The 12,267-nt window shown below is 59.1% G+C and overlaps 1 protein-coding gene across 2 annotated transcripts; it reads left to right on the top strand.

Moving 5' to 3' along the window:
* Positions 1-1,708: 1,708 nt before the first annotated feature.
* PLP1 (proteolipid protein 1) lies at positions 1,709-9,074 on the top strand. Of its 2 annotated transcripts, none has more exons than XM_038122924.1 (7): positions 1,709-2,126; positions 4,359-4,545; positions 5,004-5,160; positions 6,081-6,249; positions 6,462-6,535; positions 6,647-6,712; positions 7,085-9,074. In XM_038122924.1, exons 1-7 carry the CDS (start codon positions 1,724-1,726, stop codon positions 7,154-7,156), a joined length of 1,128 nt encoding a protein of 375 aa, XP_037978852.1. In that variant the 5' UTR covers positions 1,709-1,723; the 3' UTR covers positions 7,157-9,074. The 2 variants fall into 2 exon arrangements, with proteins under 2 accessions (XP_037978852.1, XP_037978851.1); XM_038122923.1 differs by having other exon boundaries at positions 5,004-5,265.
* Positions 9,075-12,267: the final 3,193 nt, after the last annotated feature.

The raw sequence follows: 12,267 nt of genomic DNA, 5'->3' as shown, positions 1-12,267 counted from the left end.
GGCTGAGCTGCAGGATTGCTCTGAGCGTGCAGAAGTGCACGGTTGGGTTTGCAGCAGAGGCTCTCCCAAACTCTCCAGCTGCAGTTCGAAGGGAGAGGGATGCAGTGAGGGCTTTCCAACATCCCCGTGGCCACAGGTGCCCCCGCAGCTCTGCCCCCCCAGTGCAGGCACGGGGCAGTGGTTGGGGTGAGCTGTGGGTGCCTCCCCAGCTGCTTGGGGCAGGGTACCCTCCATGCTGCCACGGGAAAGGCAACTCCAAACACTTTCCTGCACATTTTCTTCTCCCTCAAGCCTTAGAAATCCAAGGGGGGAATTTCTCCCTTTTTCCTGTCCTGCAGTCCTGCTCTGGAGCATCCATGGAGCACTGCCAGGAGGTGGTGGGCTGGTCCCCACTGCCACTAATGACAGGGCCAAGGGGTTTCCATCACACTTTTTGTCATCCACCTGCTGACAAGAAGTGCCCAACAGCCAAGAATTTAAAGCCATTTTCTGCAGTAATCACAGCCCCTCTTAGCTGCTCACCTTGTGCCCAGTGAGGTGCAAGTCCCACTTCCCTCCAGAGTGTTCAGAAATGGCAGAGCCAGCAAGCCTGGAATTTCTGTGGAAACAAAAAGAGAGGCTGGTATGTTTTTGCCCCATGTCATATTTTATTCTTTTCCTGTTATGTTGCATTTTATATGTTTTATTTATGGGGGACTTTTTATGTAATACTTTCTCCTCCTGGTGGCTGGGGGTCCCTCTGGGCTTCCCTGGGATGCAGGCAGGGCTCTGCTGGTTTCCAGGGGCTGGAGGGGTTCTGGCTATTTCCAAAGGGGTGTTGCAAGTCTGTCACTTTCCCATAGCCATTTCAAGGCCATCATGGCCAGGTGACATCACTGCCAGGCCACCTGGGTGCCACCTTGGGAGCTAAGGGAGTTGCCACAGTGGTGGCAGAGGCTCCCCCTGCTCTGCTGAGGGGATGCTGCCATTCCGCATCTGGCTGAGGACACCAGGCAGCCCCTCTGCCATCCTGCCTTGCAGTGGGAAACTGAGGCAGGGAGGGGTGCTGTGGGGCCAGGAGCTGTGCCCCGCTGCTGTGGGCTGCAGTTGGCCACCACCACGCCCTGGCACAGATGCCCGAGTGGTGTTTCCCCCCAGCACCTGAGGGCAAGCCAAGGGGTGGCTTTTTGGCTTGGTGGGGAAGGGGCAGGGTCCCCAGAGGGTGGCCCACCCTGGTCCTAGCCTGCCACAGCCCAGCAGTGTCCCCGAGCCCAGGGACAGCCAGGCCCTGCCACCTCGCTGCCTGGCACACAGAGGGGCATTGAGGGACACAGCAGGGCTTTGTCCCCCTGTGCCTGCCGGGAAGGGGCCGGTTGCCCTCTGCAGGCTCCCTTGGCCCTGTGCTGCCTCCACAGCTGCAGGGGACCAGGGGCACCCATGGGAGCCGTGGCACCCACGGGACGTGGGGCACCCAGGGGACCGGGCTGCACCTGCCACAGCCCTGAGGCCATGGGGACCCACGAGTGTCACCACCAGAATGCCACTGCCCCATGGGGGTCACGGGGCTGGGGAAAGTAGCTGCAAGATTCCCAGCAAAAGGGGGAAAACTTCCAGTTTGGAGCCCCCAAAGCTCCAAGGTTTGGGGTTGGGAACCCCTCTTCCCTGCTGCCAGATGCTGGGAACCAGGGAGGTGACAAGGGTACGCCACTGCTGACCCACAGGGCCAGACTCCCGCACTGCCTCAATGGGCAGCTTGGACAAACACAGCCTGGTGGGCCTGGGGGATGTCCCCAGAGCCACCAATGAGGGGGGACCACCCCCTCCCCTGCCCCCAGACTGCTCTCTCCCTTTTGCAGAAGCCTTTTCCCCCAGGAGCGCTGAGCGGGGCCGCTGGCAGCGCTGCCCGGGCATCGCCGGGCACCCAGGAGCTGGCAGCCAAGGGGTGCTGGGGGGGCCGGGCAGGGCGGGCCCGCTCCCTTTAAGGGGGGTGGCTGTCACTCAGAGAGCCCTTTTCTTTGCTGGAGAGCGGGACAGGCACCCAGAGGGGGAAATCCAGGGCGTGGGACCGCCTGGCAGGGAGGGCTCCGCACGCAGCAGCGAAGCAGCAGAGCGGCGCTCGGGGGAGCTGACCAAGTCCAGCACCATGGGTGAGTATGAGGGGAGGGTGGGGGCCACCTGGAGAGCTGTTGCTGGTGTCTCTGGGGACCTTATCCCAGAGCAGAGCCCACTGAAAGTTTCCTCTGGCACCGGTGAGGTGCTGATGACCCTGGTGTGCCCGTGCCAGCCATGGGAGCTGCCGAGGGAGGATGCCTTGGCACGGCAGGGATGATGTTTTCTTTCCCAAGGCAGTTTTCTGTCCCCACGTGCTCGTGTGCTGTCTGTGGGGGCAAATGCCATCCCCACAGCCTGTCCCTCCCCAGCCCTCACCACATGGGCTGGAGAGATGAGAGCTCCAGCCTGGGGCTGGCAGGAGCTGCGAGGTCCGGGCAGGGCACTGAGCCCGTCACAGCTTGTGCCACCTGTATGCCAGCAGCCTTGGGAACACAAAGGCACACCTGGTGCCTCAGTTTCCCTACTGATACAGCAGAGCTAATACTCACCAGGGCACCCCTGGGGTTTTAGGGCCGCTCTGTTCCCAGGGGTGCCTTGTTCTGCTGGCTCCCTGCCTCCTCCCTGTCTGCAGCATGTTGTTTGGCGCTGGCAGCAGCGGAGCCTGGGTACAAGGCTCAGGATTGTGTGGCACAAGGGCTCTTTCTCCCCTCCTGTCCCCTCCACAGGCTTCCCCCTGCAGCTTCCCAAAGCAGAGGGGCTGTGGCAGGGAGCCTGCCGGGCCCTGTTGCACCCCGGGACTCGCAGTTCCCAGGGAATGGAGCTGTTCACTGCCCCAGAGCGGGCACCTCCGTGCCATCTCCCAGGTGGCCAAAAATCAAACCAGAAAAGGCAAGTTTGGCCCAGCGAGGGGCCAGACCCTGTGGGTCCCAGCGAGGTTGGGAGCAGCGCTGGCCAGGACGAACGAGGCCCCCTGTGGATCTGCTGTGTCCAAGGCAAACAAGAGGGAGGGGTCCCAGCACTCCCCTATAGCGCTGCCTTTGTTCCCTGTTTGCTCTTGGCGTGGGGCAGCCACTGGGGTGGCAGTGCCAGGACAATCCCCCATTGTCCTCGGTGCCACTGCGCAACCTTGCTCCCAGTGGGGAGGGGAGAGCTGGCCAGGACCCCACGGCTTTCTTGTCCTCTTGGGGAGGAGATAAGCACTGTGGGATTTGTGGAGGGGGTGTGGGTTTGGTGTGGGTGCCTTTTTGGCATTCAAGTCAGAAATTCTATGCCCAGATGGGATGTGCCCAGGGAGCCACTGTGCCCTGGGCAGTGGGGTGCCAGAGCCCTCATCCTGGGGAAGGGGAGCAGCTTCCCTGTGTGCAGGTGTCACACAGCCAGGACAGCAGCTTGTCCCAGCTTAGCTGGAGCCAAATGCTGGTGGGTGCAAACCCACCTGGCTGTCCACCCCCAAAGCAGGCAGGACAGCAGCTGGCTGGGCACCTCCAAACCCAGCCCACTGGGAAACTGAGCCAACACTCCTGCATGGTAGAGCCCTGACGTGCAGAAGGAGCAGGTGCCCATGGCCTCGCTGCCAAAAAAATTCAGCATTTAGGCACTCCAAGCAGCAGACTGCTGTGTGTCCTTGCTTTCCCTGCCCTCACGCAGCTCCTGGAGGACTAAACCTATTACACAAGTGTTGTCATTTGTGGAACTAGCACGGCTCCTTCCTACAAGCCCATCTGCCTACATAAAGGGGAGGCTGCAGCCCGAGCTGCCTGCGGGGTACCAGGCAAGGGACGAGTGCCCACGGTGCCACTGGGAAGTCCAGAGTGCTCAGGATGTGTGCTGGCTCCTGCTGTGCTGCCCCAAGCGGGGACACCTTGCTGGATCTTCCCTGGGGTTTGATTCTGTGGAGGTGCTGGGTTCCCCTCCATCTTCGATGGCAAACTGGGACTGCAGGCAGCTGTGGTGGCTGCTGTGGTGGCAGTGGGGAGCCCATTAGCAGCTTGTTTGCCAGGTCCCACTGGCATTACGCTACGTCACGCTCTATTTCCATCTGTTTGTCACGGGTCAGCGTGGCCGGCTCCTCGCAGCCCCTGTGCCCCACACTGCCACCATCTCTGGGCACCCTTGGGTGGGCTCCTGAGCTGCTGGGAGAGCTCTCAGGGGAGCTGCTGGGTTTGGCTCTACAGCACTGCAATGGGTCATTTCTGGGGTTTTCCTTCAATCTGTTTTCCTCCTCCTGCCAGACACCTTTCTCCCACTGTGCTCATGCTCCTGAGCTGCAGGCTCCGAGCAATCCTTGTCCCAGCAGTCCTGTCCCACCTCTCCTCTTCTCTCCATAGGTTTACTCGAGTGCTGTGCCAGATGTCTCATTGGGGCACCCTTTGCTTCCTTGGTTGCCACTGGCCTGTGCTTCTTTGGGGTAGCGCTGTTTTGTGGCTGTGGGCACGAAGCCCTCACAGGCACGGAGCAGCTCATCGAGACCTACTTCTCCAAAAACTACCAGGACTATGAGTTTCTCCTCGATGTGTAAGTACCCTGCTGCAGAGCACCCGCCTCACACTGGGCCCCTCACAGCCTTGTCCTGCTCTTTGCCAGGCTCAGGTGTCCGGCTGGGCTGGCCGGGCCAGGCTCTCACCCGGGCACCAGGGAGACCCCAAGCTGCCTTTTCCCATGGCTCCACGGCAGGGTTCAAGTGGCCACTTGTTCCATTTCACACCAGTTTTTATCTGACCCTTGCTAGGTGTCCCGGGTAGAGCTGGACCTCTGCACGGGGTAGGTATGGAGGATGCGGGGGTGTCGGTGGCGGCCTTGCTCACCACAGCTTTGCCCCAGCTTGCTCCTCCTGTGACTTCCCCCTCTGTTTTGGTCCCCTTGGGGCAGCGTGGGGAGGGGAGGTGGCAGTGGCCAGGCTGCCACACACAGGGCTGAGCTCTCTGGCACTGCCCCGGCACCTGAGCAGCCCTGCCCGCTCCTCTCCACCACAGCATCCACGGCTTTCAGTACTTCATCTACGGCACAGCTGCCTTCTTCTTCCTCTATGGAGCCCTGCTGTTGGCCGAAGGCTTCTACACCACGGGTGCCGTCCGGCAAATCTTTGGGGACTACAGGACCACCATCTGCGGCAAGGGCCTCAGCGCAACGGTAACTGGGGGCCCGAAAGGGAGGGGAGCGCGAGGCCCCCAGCGAGCTCACTCGTGGCAGCGGGTGTGTCATTGTTTGGGAAAGTGGCTAGGACATCCTGACAAGGTGATCTTAACCGGGGTTTGGCACCCCTTCGCGCGCCCCGGCGGGTTCACCACGCTCCGTGTGGCCAAAGGGCAGGACACCGCGCCCGTCTGGGTTTTGGGATATCCCGAAGGGAAGCACAGCCCTGCTGTCCTCCCCCAGGCCTGCCGTGTTTCCTGGGGACAAAAGCAGCCCAAATGCGTTTAATACGTTTAATAAAAGTGCTTAATGTTTAAACATAGGCAGGGAGAATCTGACCATCCCTGCAGTGCTGGCAGCTCAAAGCTCTGTGGCACCCGGTACTCCTGGGGTCGTCCACTCCACTGTGCTTGGGAACCTAGACAGAGTCCTGCCAAAGGGATCCTGTGGCCTGGGGGAGCAGAGGGGCACAGCTGTGGTTCCCTCAGGGTCTGGTTGGGGTGGCACCATGGAGGGAGGGCAGGAGAGCCACGCTGACACGCTAAGGCAGCTTTTGCAGCTGCCCTCCCGCACAGATCAAACCCTGCTCGGCTGTGGCCACGGTTACCTCCCCCTCCCCAAACGTGGCAGCCATTCTGCTGCTGCCGGTCACCCCCATGCCCACACAGCCGGGTGTGAATCTGGGACTGGCCCTGGTCCTGTGAGCTGCAGGAGCCCCCAGCTTGGGCTGCTGTCCTGTGCTGCCTGCCTGGGGACACGCTGGGTCTGGCAGGTGGTGCAGGGCTGGGTGCGGGCAGCACCACGCTCCCCCACCTGCCCCATGCCCTCCCCTGCCTGGGGAACCTCGCGCTCCCCTGTCCATGGCCTGGGCCACTTGGTAACCACGGCTGTGCCCGGCTTTGTCCTGCCCCTTGCAGTTTGTGGGCATTACCTACGTCCTGACCATCATCTGGCTCCTGGTGTTCGCCTGCTCCGCGGTGCCTGTCTACATCTATTTTAACACTTGGACCACCTGCCAGTCCATTGGCAACCCCACCAAGACCTCGGCCAGCATTGGCACCCTGTGTGCGGATGCCAGGATGTACGGTGAGTGCCGGGTTCACCGCCCGGGAGCCAGGGCTCAGGGCAGGGGAGAGGGGATGGAGGGCAGGGCCCAGGCACGTTGGGTGGCATAAAGCAGGGTAGGTGCTGAAGAGCCCCGAAATTCTGGGGGATGTGTGACAGGTGGCTGCAGGAAGCTGAGCAAGGAATTCAGCTGTCAGCCACGCCCCGCTCACCTGGCTCCCACATCTCCACAGGTGTCCTGCCCTGGAATGCTTTCCCTGGCAAGGTGTGTGGCTCCAACCTGCTCTCCATCTGCAAGACCAGCGAGGTGAGTAACTCCTGTCACCTCATGTGTGCTCCCCTCGATGGGACACCTTGGCTCTGGCCTCCCCAGGCAGCACATTGGACCCCGTGAGCTGACCCTCCTGTTCCCTTGCAGTTCCAGATGACTTTCCACCTCTTCATCGCAGCCTTCGTGGGGGCAGCTGCCACGTTGGTCTCACTGGTGAGTCAGTGCTCCCCCTGCCCAGCCGTTCTTCTCCGCCTGGCAAAGATGTGGGGGAAAAGGACAGCGAAGGTGGTGGGCATGGATGGGACAGAGCCTGTGCTCGTGTCGTTTTCTGGCACGTAAGTGCAGATGGTGAGTCCAGGCCATAAGGTAGAGGTGGCTGCAGGAGGGGATCTGGAGAGGCTTTAGCAGACCGCCAGGGAGAGGTCCCCATGCCCTGAGTGCCCTGCCTTTCCCCGGCTCTCCTCGTGCCTTACACCAGTGACACAACACTGCGGTGTCCCGACGGTGCAGCGGGGCTGCGGGGCTCTGCTCTCTGGGGGTGTGGGGCTGGGGCTGCCCCCTCGCTCACTCTCCTCCCACCCGCAGGTCACCTTCATCATCGCTGCCACCTACAACTTCGCAGTCCTCAGGCTGATGGGCCGAGGCACCAAGTTCTAGCCCACGAGGCGGAGCCCAGCCAGACAAACGCCCTCCTTTTGTCTAACCCCGAGGCTTTAACACTGCAGCCGCCTGACACCAGGTCTCCTGCGTTAACTCTGCCTTCGCTGATGACTCCCCTCCTCTTCCTCCCTCGCATCCATTGTGCTGAGCGTGACCAGGAAGGAGAGCTTCCCACCAATGGACGCCTCTTCATGCACTTTTCTCTCGTCGCTCATCCGTAACCGGCTCGCTCTAGAGCCAAGCCCATCCAAACCAGCCAGAGAAGAGGAGGGACTTCCTCCAGTGTCCCAATGTTGCCTAGGGATGAGCAAAGGCCTTCAAGCTCCTGGGAGGAAGAAATCCATGCAGGTTGCTCCATGAGTAGCAAGAGGCTACGTAGAGAGAAAAGGAAGTTGGCCAAGTCCTGGTACCATTGCTAAAGACTCTCCTGGAGCTGTCTGCTGTCACCACCCATGGATGGAGAATAAGAGAAGGATTTTTTTTCCCTTAGCAGAGAAAGATGAATTTAACCTAAATCGCCTGCTGCAGCCTCGGCAAAGGGAGTTCAGGGCAAGGATCTTCCCAGTGTGGAGAAGAGAGTGCTGATCCCAATGCTGATAAAGCCCTAACCCAGCTGCTCCTATTAAAGCCTAAAGGAGTTTGGTGTCTCTGTAGACAAGGGGGACTCTTGGCTTTACCCTCCAGGCAGCAGAGAGGCAGCAAATAGGTTTGACTGAGGAGGGGACACCTCTGCAGCAAGCCCTGGGAGCGTAAAGCCAGAGCCATCCCTCCGTAGGCAGGGGATAACCCTCGGGACCGCGTGCCTTGCCTGCCCTGCCAGTGCTCTTCACAATGGTGCTCTTCTCTGGGGTGATGTCTGCTTCTCTAACCTCCACTGTGCCAGAGAGCTCGGCTCGCTTCTCCCCCTTGTCAAATGTAACCGCCCCTCCTTCTGTCCCCCTCGTCCCCTCACTTTTTCTCCTGCAAGTCAGGACAGCTGCCCTGTGCCTGCCAGGGTGGGAGGGACTGGCAGCATCTCGCTTCCAGGTGAAACCCATGAAGGAATTGAGGAGGGAAGAAAAGGTGGAGGTTTGGGGGTCACAGGGTGCAAACACAGCCCGTCTCTGCAATCCAGATCCTTACTGGTGCCAGTCTTTTCCCACGGAGAGGGGTAGGGGGGCAAGGGGTTGGGTGGGGAACTCTCCTCCACGACTGTTCTCCATCTGGAGGAAAGCCCTCTGGCTGGGTAGCGTGGGTCCAGCCAGACCTGCAGGAGTGCTGTTTCCAGTCCTCCCTGACAACTGGTGATTTGTTTTGCTCTCCCTGCCTCTTTCCTTAGTGCTAATCTTTGTGTTTATTTATTGGAGAAACTAATTTCAGTGGCAGACTGAAGCTCCATCTTGCATGGATTATTTTTTTCATGTCTGTATTGTTGTTATATATATTTTTAAGTGCTGGTTTCAGCAGGGGCAAGGATAAGGAGGCAGATCTGCTGAGCAGTGCATTTGAAGGATCCTTGCTGCCGGGAATGCTGAAATAGGTTGGCCAGGCTACCAACGCACATGGGATGGGGAGGGGGGAGATGCCAGCAGGGGTGGCAGGGTGGGAAGAAACCAGTCAAGATCCGGAAATTCACATCAGTGCTATCTCTCTTGGGGGTTTGCTGGGGTTTTTTTTCATATCCATTTAACAAAAAATAACCAGGTCCTCCTTCCCACCCTTGTCCCCAGACCCCACACACGCACACACACATACACACACACATACACACGCAAAAAGAGTTAATCAACTGAAAGTGTTTCCTTCATTTCTGATCTAGAATTTCAACTTGTTAACCAGCAATAAAAAGGAGCAAGTTTTTAAAGACTTATCTTACAGGATGTATTTTATAAAAATTAAAGAAAATACATTAAAATTAAGAACATTCTGAACATGATGTATGTCTGCTGTCCATTTGTTGTGCTGGCTTTCCCACCTTCTGCCCCCCCCAACAAAAAAAAAAAAAAAAAAAAAAAGAAAAGAAAAAAAAAAGAAAAAAAAAAGGAGGGGGGGGGCTCTCCAGGGAAAGGGAGGCTGCAGAAGAGAAGGTCTCAGAGGAGCAGTACTTGCTGACCCATGTGTGGGCCAACAGCCCCTGCAGGGCTCTGCCCACTCCAGCCACGAGGTTCATAACTCTGACTTCAAAATCATTGTTCCCAGCTGGTGGGGGGGCCCATAAAACCTCTTATTTCTCCTCCGGCCGCCCTGAGGAAAGCTGGGGTCTTGTAGCAGCTGCTTGCTTGTGTTTGGTGGTGCTGCTGCCCTTTAACACTTGGCCCACGTGCTGACAGCCTCTGCTATGTCTCCTCATGTAGCACAACAAAACCACAACAAAACTAACAGGACATCTCAAGCCAAGCTGGCTGGCACTAAGGCAGCATGTGTGGGATGAACATGGCCAGAACCATGCAGGGTGGGCGATTGTCTCACTTGCAGAGAGCCCTGTGTGGAACAGGATGGCCTTGTTTAGGCACAGGGGCACACTGAGCCTGTCACAGAGCCCTACATGTCCTGTCTGTGGCTCTGTGGTGCCATTTGCTGCAGGATTGTTAACCATGTCCATGGTGCTGATGTGTGGGAGGGCGTTGGCTGCTGCCTTTCTGCCCCAGAAACCCTTAGATGCATCTTTCCATAGCAGCTGCTCAAAAATCATTGATTCAAATGTTGTTTCTCTTGGAAATCTCCCCAGAAGCTGTGCCCAGGGGCCTCCAGGGAGTGAGGCCACAGAGGGATGCTCCCAGCCCCACGCATCTGTCCAAAAATGCAGATTTCAGGCACAGCCACATGCCCAGGAGTGGCAGGGTGGGACCTTCACTACTCTTCCTAAATAGGACTCTAGCCCAAATCCCACTCCCCCTGCTCTTCCCTGGCTTCAGCCCCCTCCGAACAGGCAGCAAAGCTGCCCGAGGCAGCCTGGCCAGGGGAGGTTTAGCTCACGCACTGCTGCTGCCCCAGCTCAGTGGCACAGCTCGCCTTGCCCTGGCTGACAGAAACCCATGGGGCTGCAGCCAGCATCAACGGGGCCCTTTGTTCCCTGCGTTCCCAGATGCCATCACCCTCCTCTCCCCATGCTGAAAGGGTCCTGTGTGTGCACAATCAGCCACTGGGCAGGAGTGAGCTGGGGAACAAAACACCATCTCTTTCCCCTGGCAGAGACTGGTGCCCCCCCGGCCGGGGTGCGGGCTGGGGACAGCAAGTGCGAGGTGGCGTGTGAGAGCAGCCGGCAAGGCCAGGCTGCTGGGCAAGGCCCAGGGCCAAAGGACACATGTAGCCACATCAGGTGTGCCCTTGGCCGTGCCCCACTGCCACCCCTCCTCCTTGGGGACATGGGACGTGCCCTCAGAGCTCCTTTCCTGGGCACCCAGTGCCCTCCAGGAACTGGCTGAGAAAAAACAGGGAATAAGCTCTGCCTCACACCAAGCCCCATCTCTGCAAAGAAACAAAGCAAACCACATCTTGGCCCATCAGGAAAGCTCCGAGCAGGGGACCCAGTGCAATCACGTGCGGCTAAAATGCGGCTGTACTTTACTCCCACAAAGGCGGGACCAGAGAAAGGGACCCTGGAGCAAGTCCCATGGGCTGGCTTGCTGGCAAAAAGGCGAGGCAGCTCCCGTCCCTCCATCCTGTGCTCTGCGCCCCGGGAGACGGCCCTTGTGCCTTGGGGAGAGGAGAAGAGAGGGGAGGCGATGGCGGCACCCAGGTGGTGTCGGTGATGACCATGGGCCCCCAGCCCTGCGCTCGGGCAGCCCCCAAGGGCGGGCTGAGGGCCTCCTCCGCATCCCCGAGCCTCGGGGCGCGCATCCCCGGTCCTGCGGCTCCTCCCCGCGGCCGGAGGATGCAGCGGCTCCTCGGGCAGCGAGGCAAGCGGCGGCGAGCCCCGATTCCCCCCAGCCCCGGTCTCGTCCCTGCGCTGCCCGGCCCCGGCAGATGGTGCTTCCTGGGGACCCCTCCCCTGAGCCTCTGGGACACAGAGTGCCCCCCAGGACACACCATAAACACCACCAAAGGCTCACTTCCCTCAGCACGGATTCGGACTCAGCCCTGGAAAGGCGGTGTAGGATGATGTGCCGGTTTCAGCTAGGGCAGTTTTCTTCACAGTGGCTAGTACAGAGCTGTTTTGGATAAGGTGTTTCGGATAAGCCATGCCTGTGGCACGGTACTGACACCCACCTGCCCTGGCTGAAGTCCTCACCTGCACCCGATCAAGCACCCAGCTGCTTTCTCTCCATCTCTGCATAGTCCAGCTCTGCCAGGAGCTTCTGTCTAAAGATGAAGAGTAAGTGGAACGTCACAGAATTACAGAATGGCCTGGGTTCAAGGGGACCTTAACAGTCATCCCGCTCTGACTGCCTGCCACAGGCAGGGACAACTTCCACTAGAGCAGGTTGTTCAGAGCTCCATTCTCCCTGGACTTCAACACTTCCAGAGATGGGGCAGCCACAGCTTCTCTAAGCAACCTGCTCCAGGAGTCCTGTACCTGCACGTGGCCATGTGCATCAGCCCCCAAAGGACCGCAGGAAGTCACAAGGAAAGAGCTCCTGCACCAGCCATGCAAGCACTGGGGCCAGGGACTATCTCTGTCCATCACTGATTGCTTTTACATGAGCGATCACCTCAGCAGGCAATCCACCATTTCACAGATCAGCCCAATCTCCCTGTCAAGGGACTCTGACTCACCTGTGGCCTTCAGATAACCACTGACGGAGCTGCCATCACCTCCCACCGGGGTGGGAGCGCCTCTCAGTCCAGAGGAGAACACACCAGTGCTCCAGTGTCAGAGCTGTCCTCAAGCCCCTGTATGGAGCTGGAGCTTGGAATGGGGTTCAGACACTCCTAAAGGGGCATTTTTAACTCTGTTCATTCAGCTCAACATCAACTTCACACAAGAATATGCTGTATCCAGAGATCCCATGAATCTCCTCAGAGTTTATTGCCTTGAGGAACAGCCCCAGAGCTGAGGAGGAGCTGCACTCAGGGAACACCCCTGGTCATCAGAGAGCAGCCCCAGGGCATCTGCAGCCACCGGTGCTCCTCATAGAGTGGCTCTAGAGGACAATCCAGTTTCCTTAGCCCACCACCAAGCAGTTGCA

This window comes from Motacilla alba, chromosome 4A, assembly GCF_015832195.1.
Source record: "Motacilla alba alba isolate MOTALB_02 chromosome 4A, Motacilla_alba_V1.0_pri, whole genome shotgun sequence".
Lineage (NCBI taxonomy): Eukaryota > Metazoa > Chordata > Aves > Passeriformes > Motacillidae > Motacilla > Motacilla alba.
The sequence above is the reverse complement of the archived record's forward strand: the minus strand, read 5'-3'. Positions and strand labels throughout refer to the sequence as shown.

Excerpts from the sequence above, each read along its gene's own strand:
- PLP1 (XM_038122923.1), top strand. The coding sequence starts at position 1,724 with ATGGGCAGCTTGGACAAACACAGCCTGGTGGGCCTGGGGGATGTCCCC. Across the intron at positions 2,127-4,358 it reads GACCAAGTCCAGCACCATGG|GTTTACTCGAGTGCTGTGCC; the intron begins GTGAGTATGAGG and ends TTCTCTCCATAG. Across the intron at positions 5,266-6,080 it reads GGCTAGGACATCCTGACAAG|TTTGTGGGCATTACCTACGT; the intron begins GTGATCTTAACC and ends TGCCCCTTGCAG.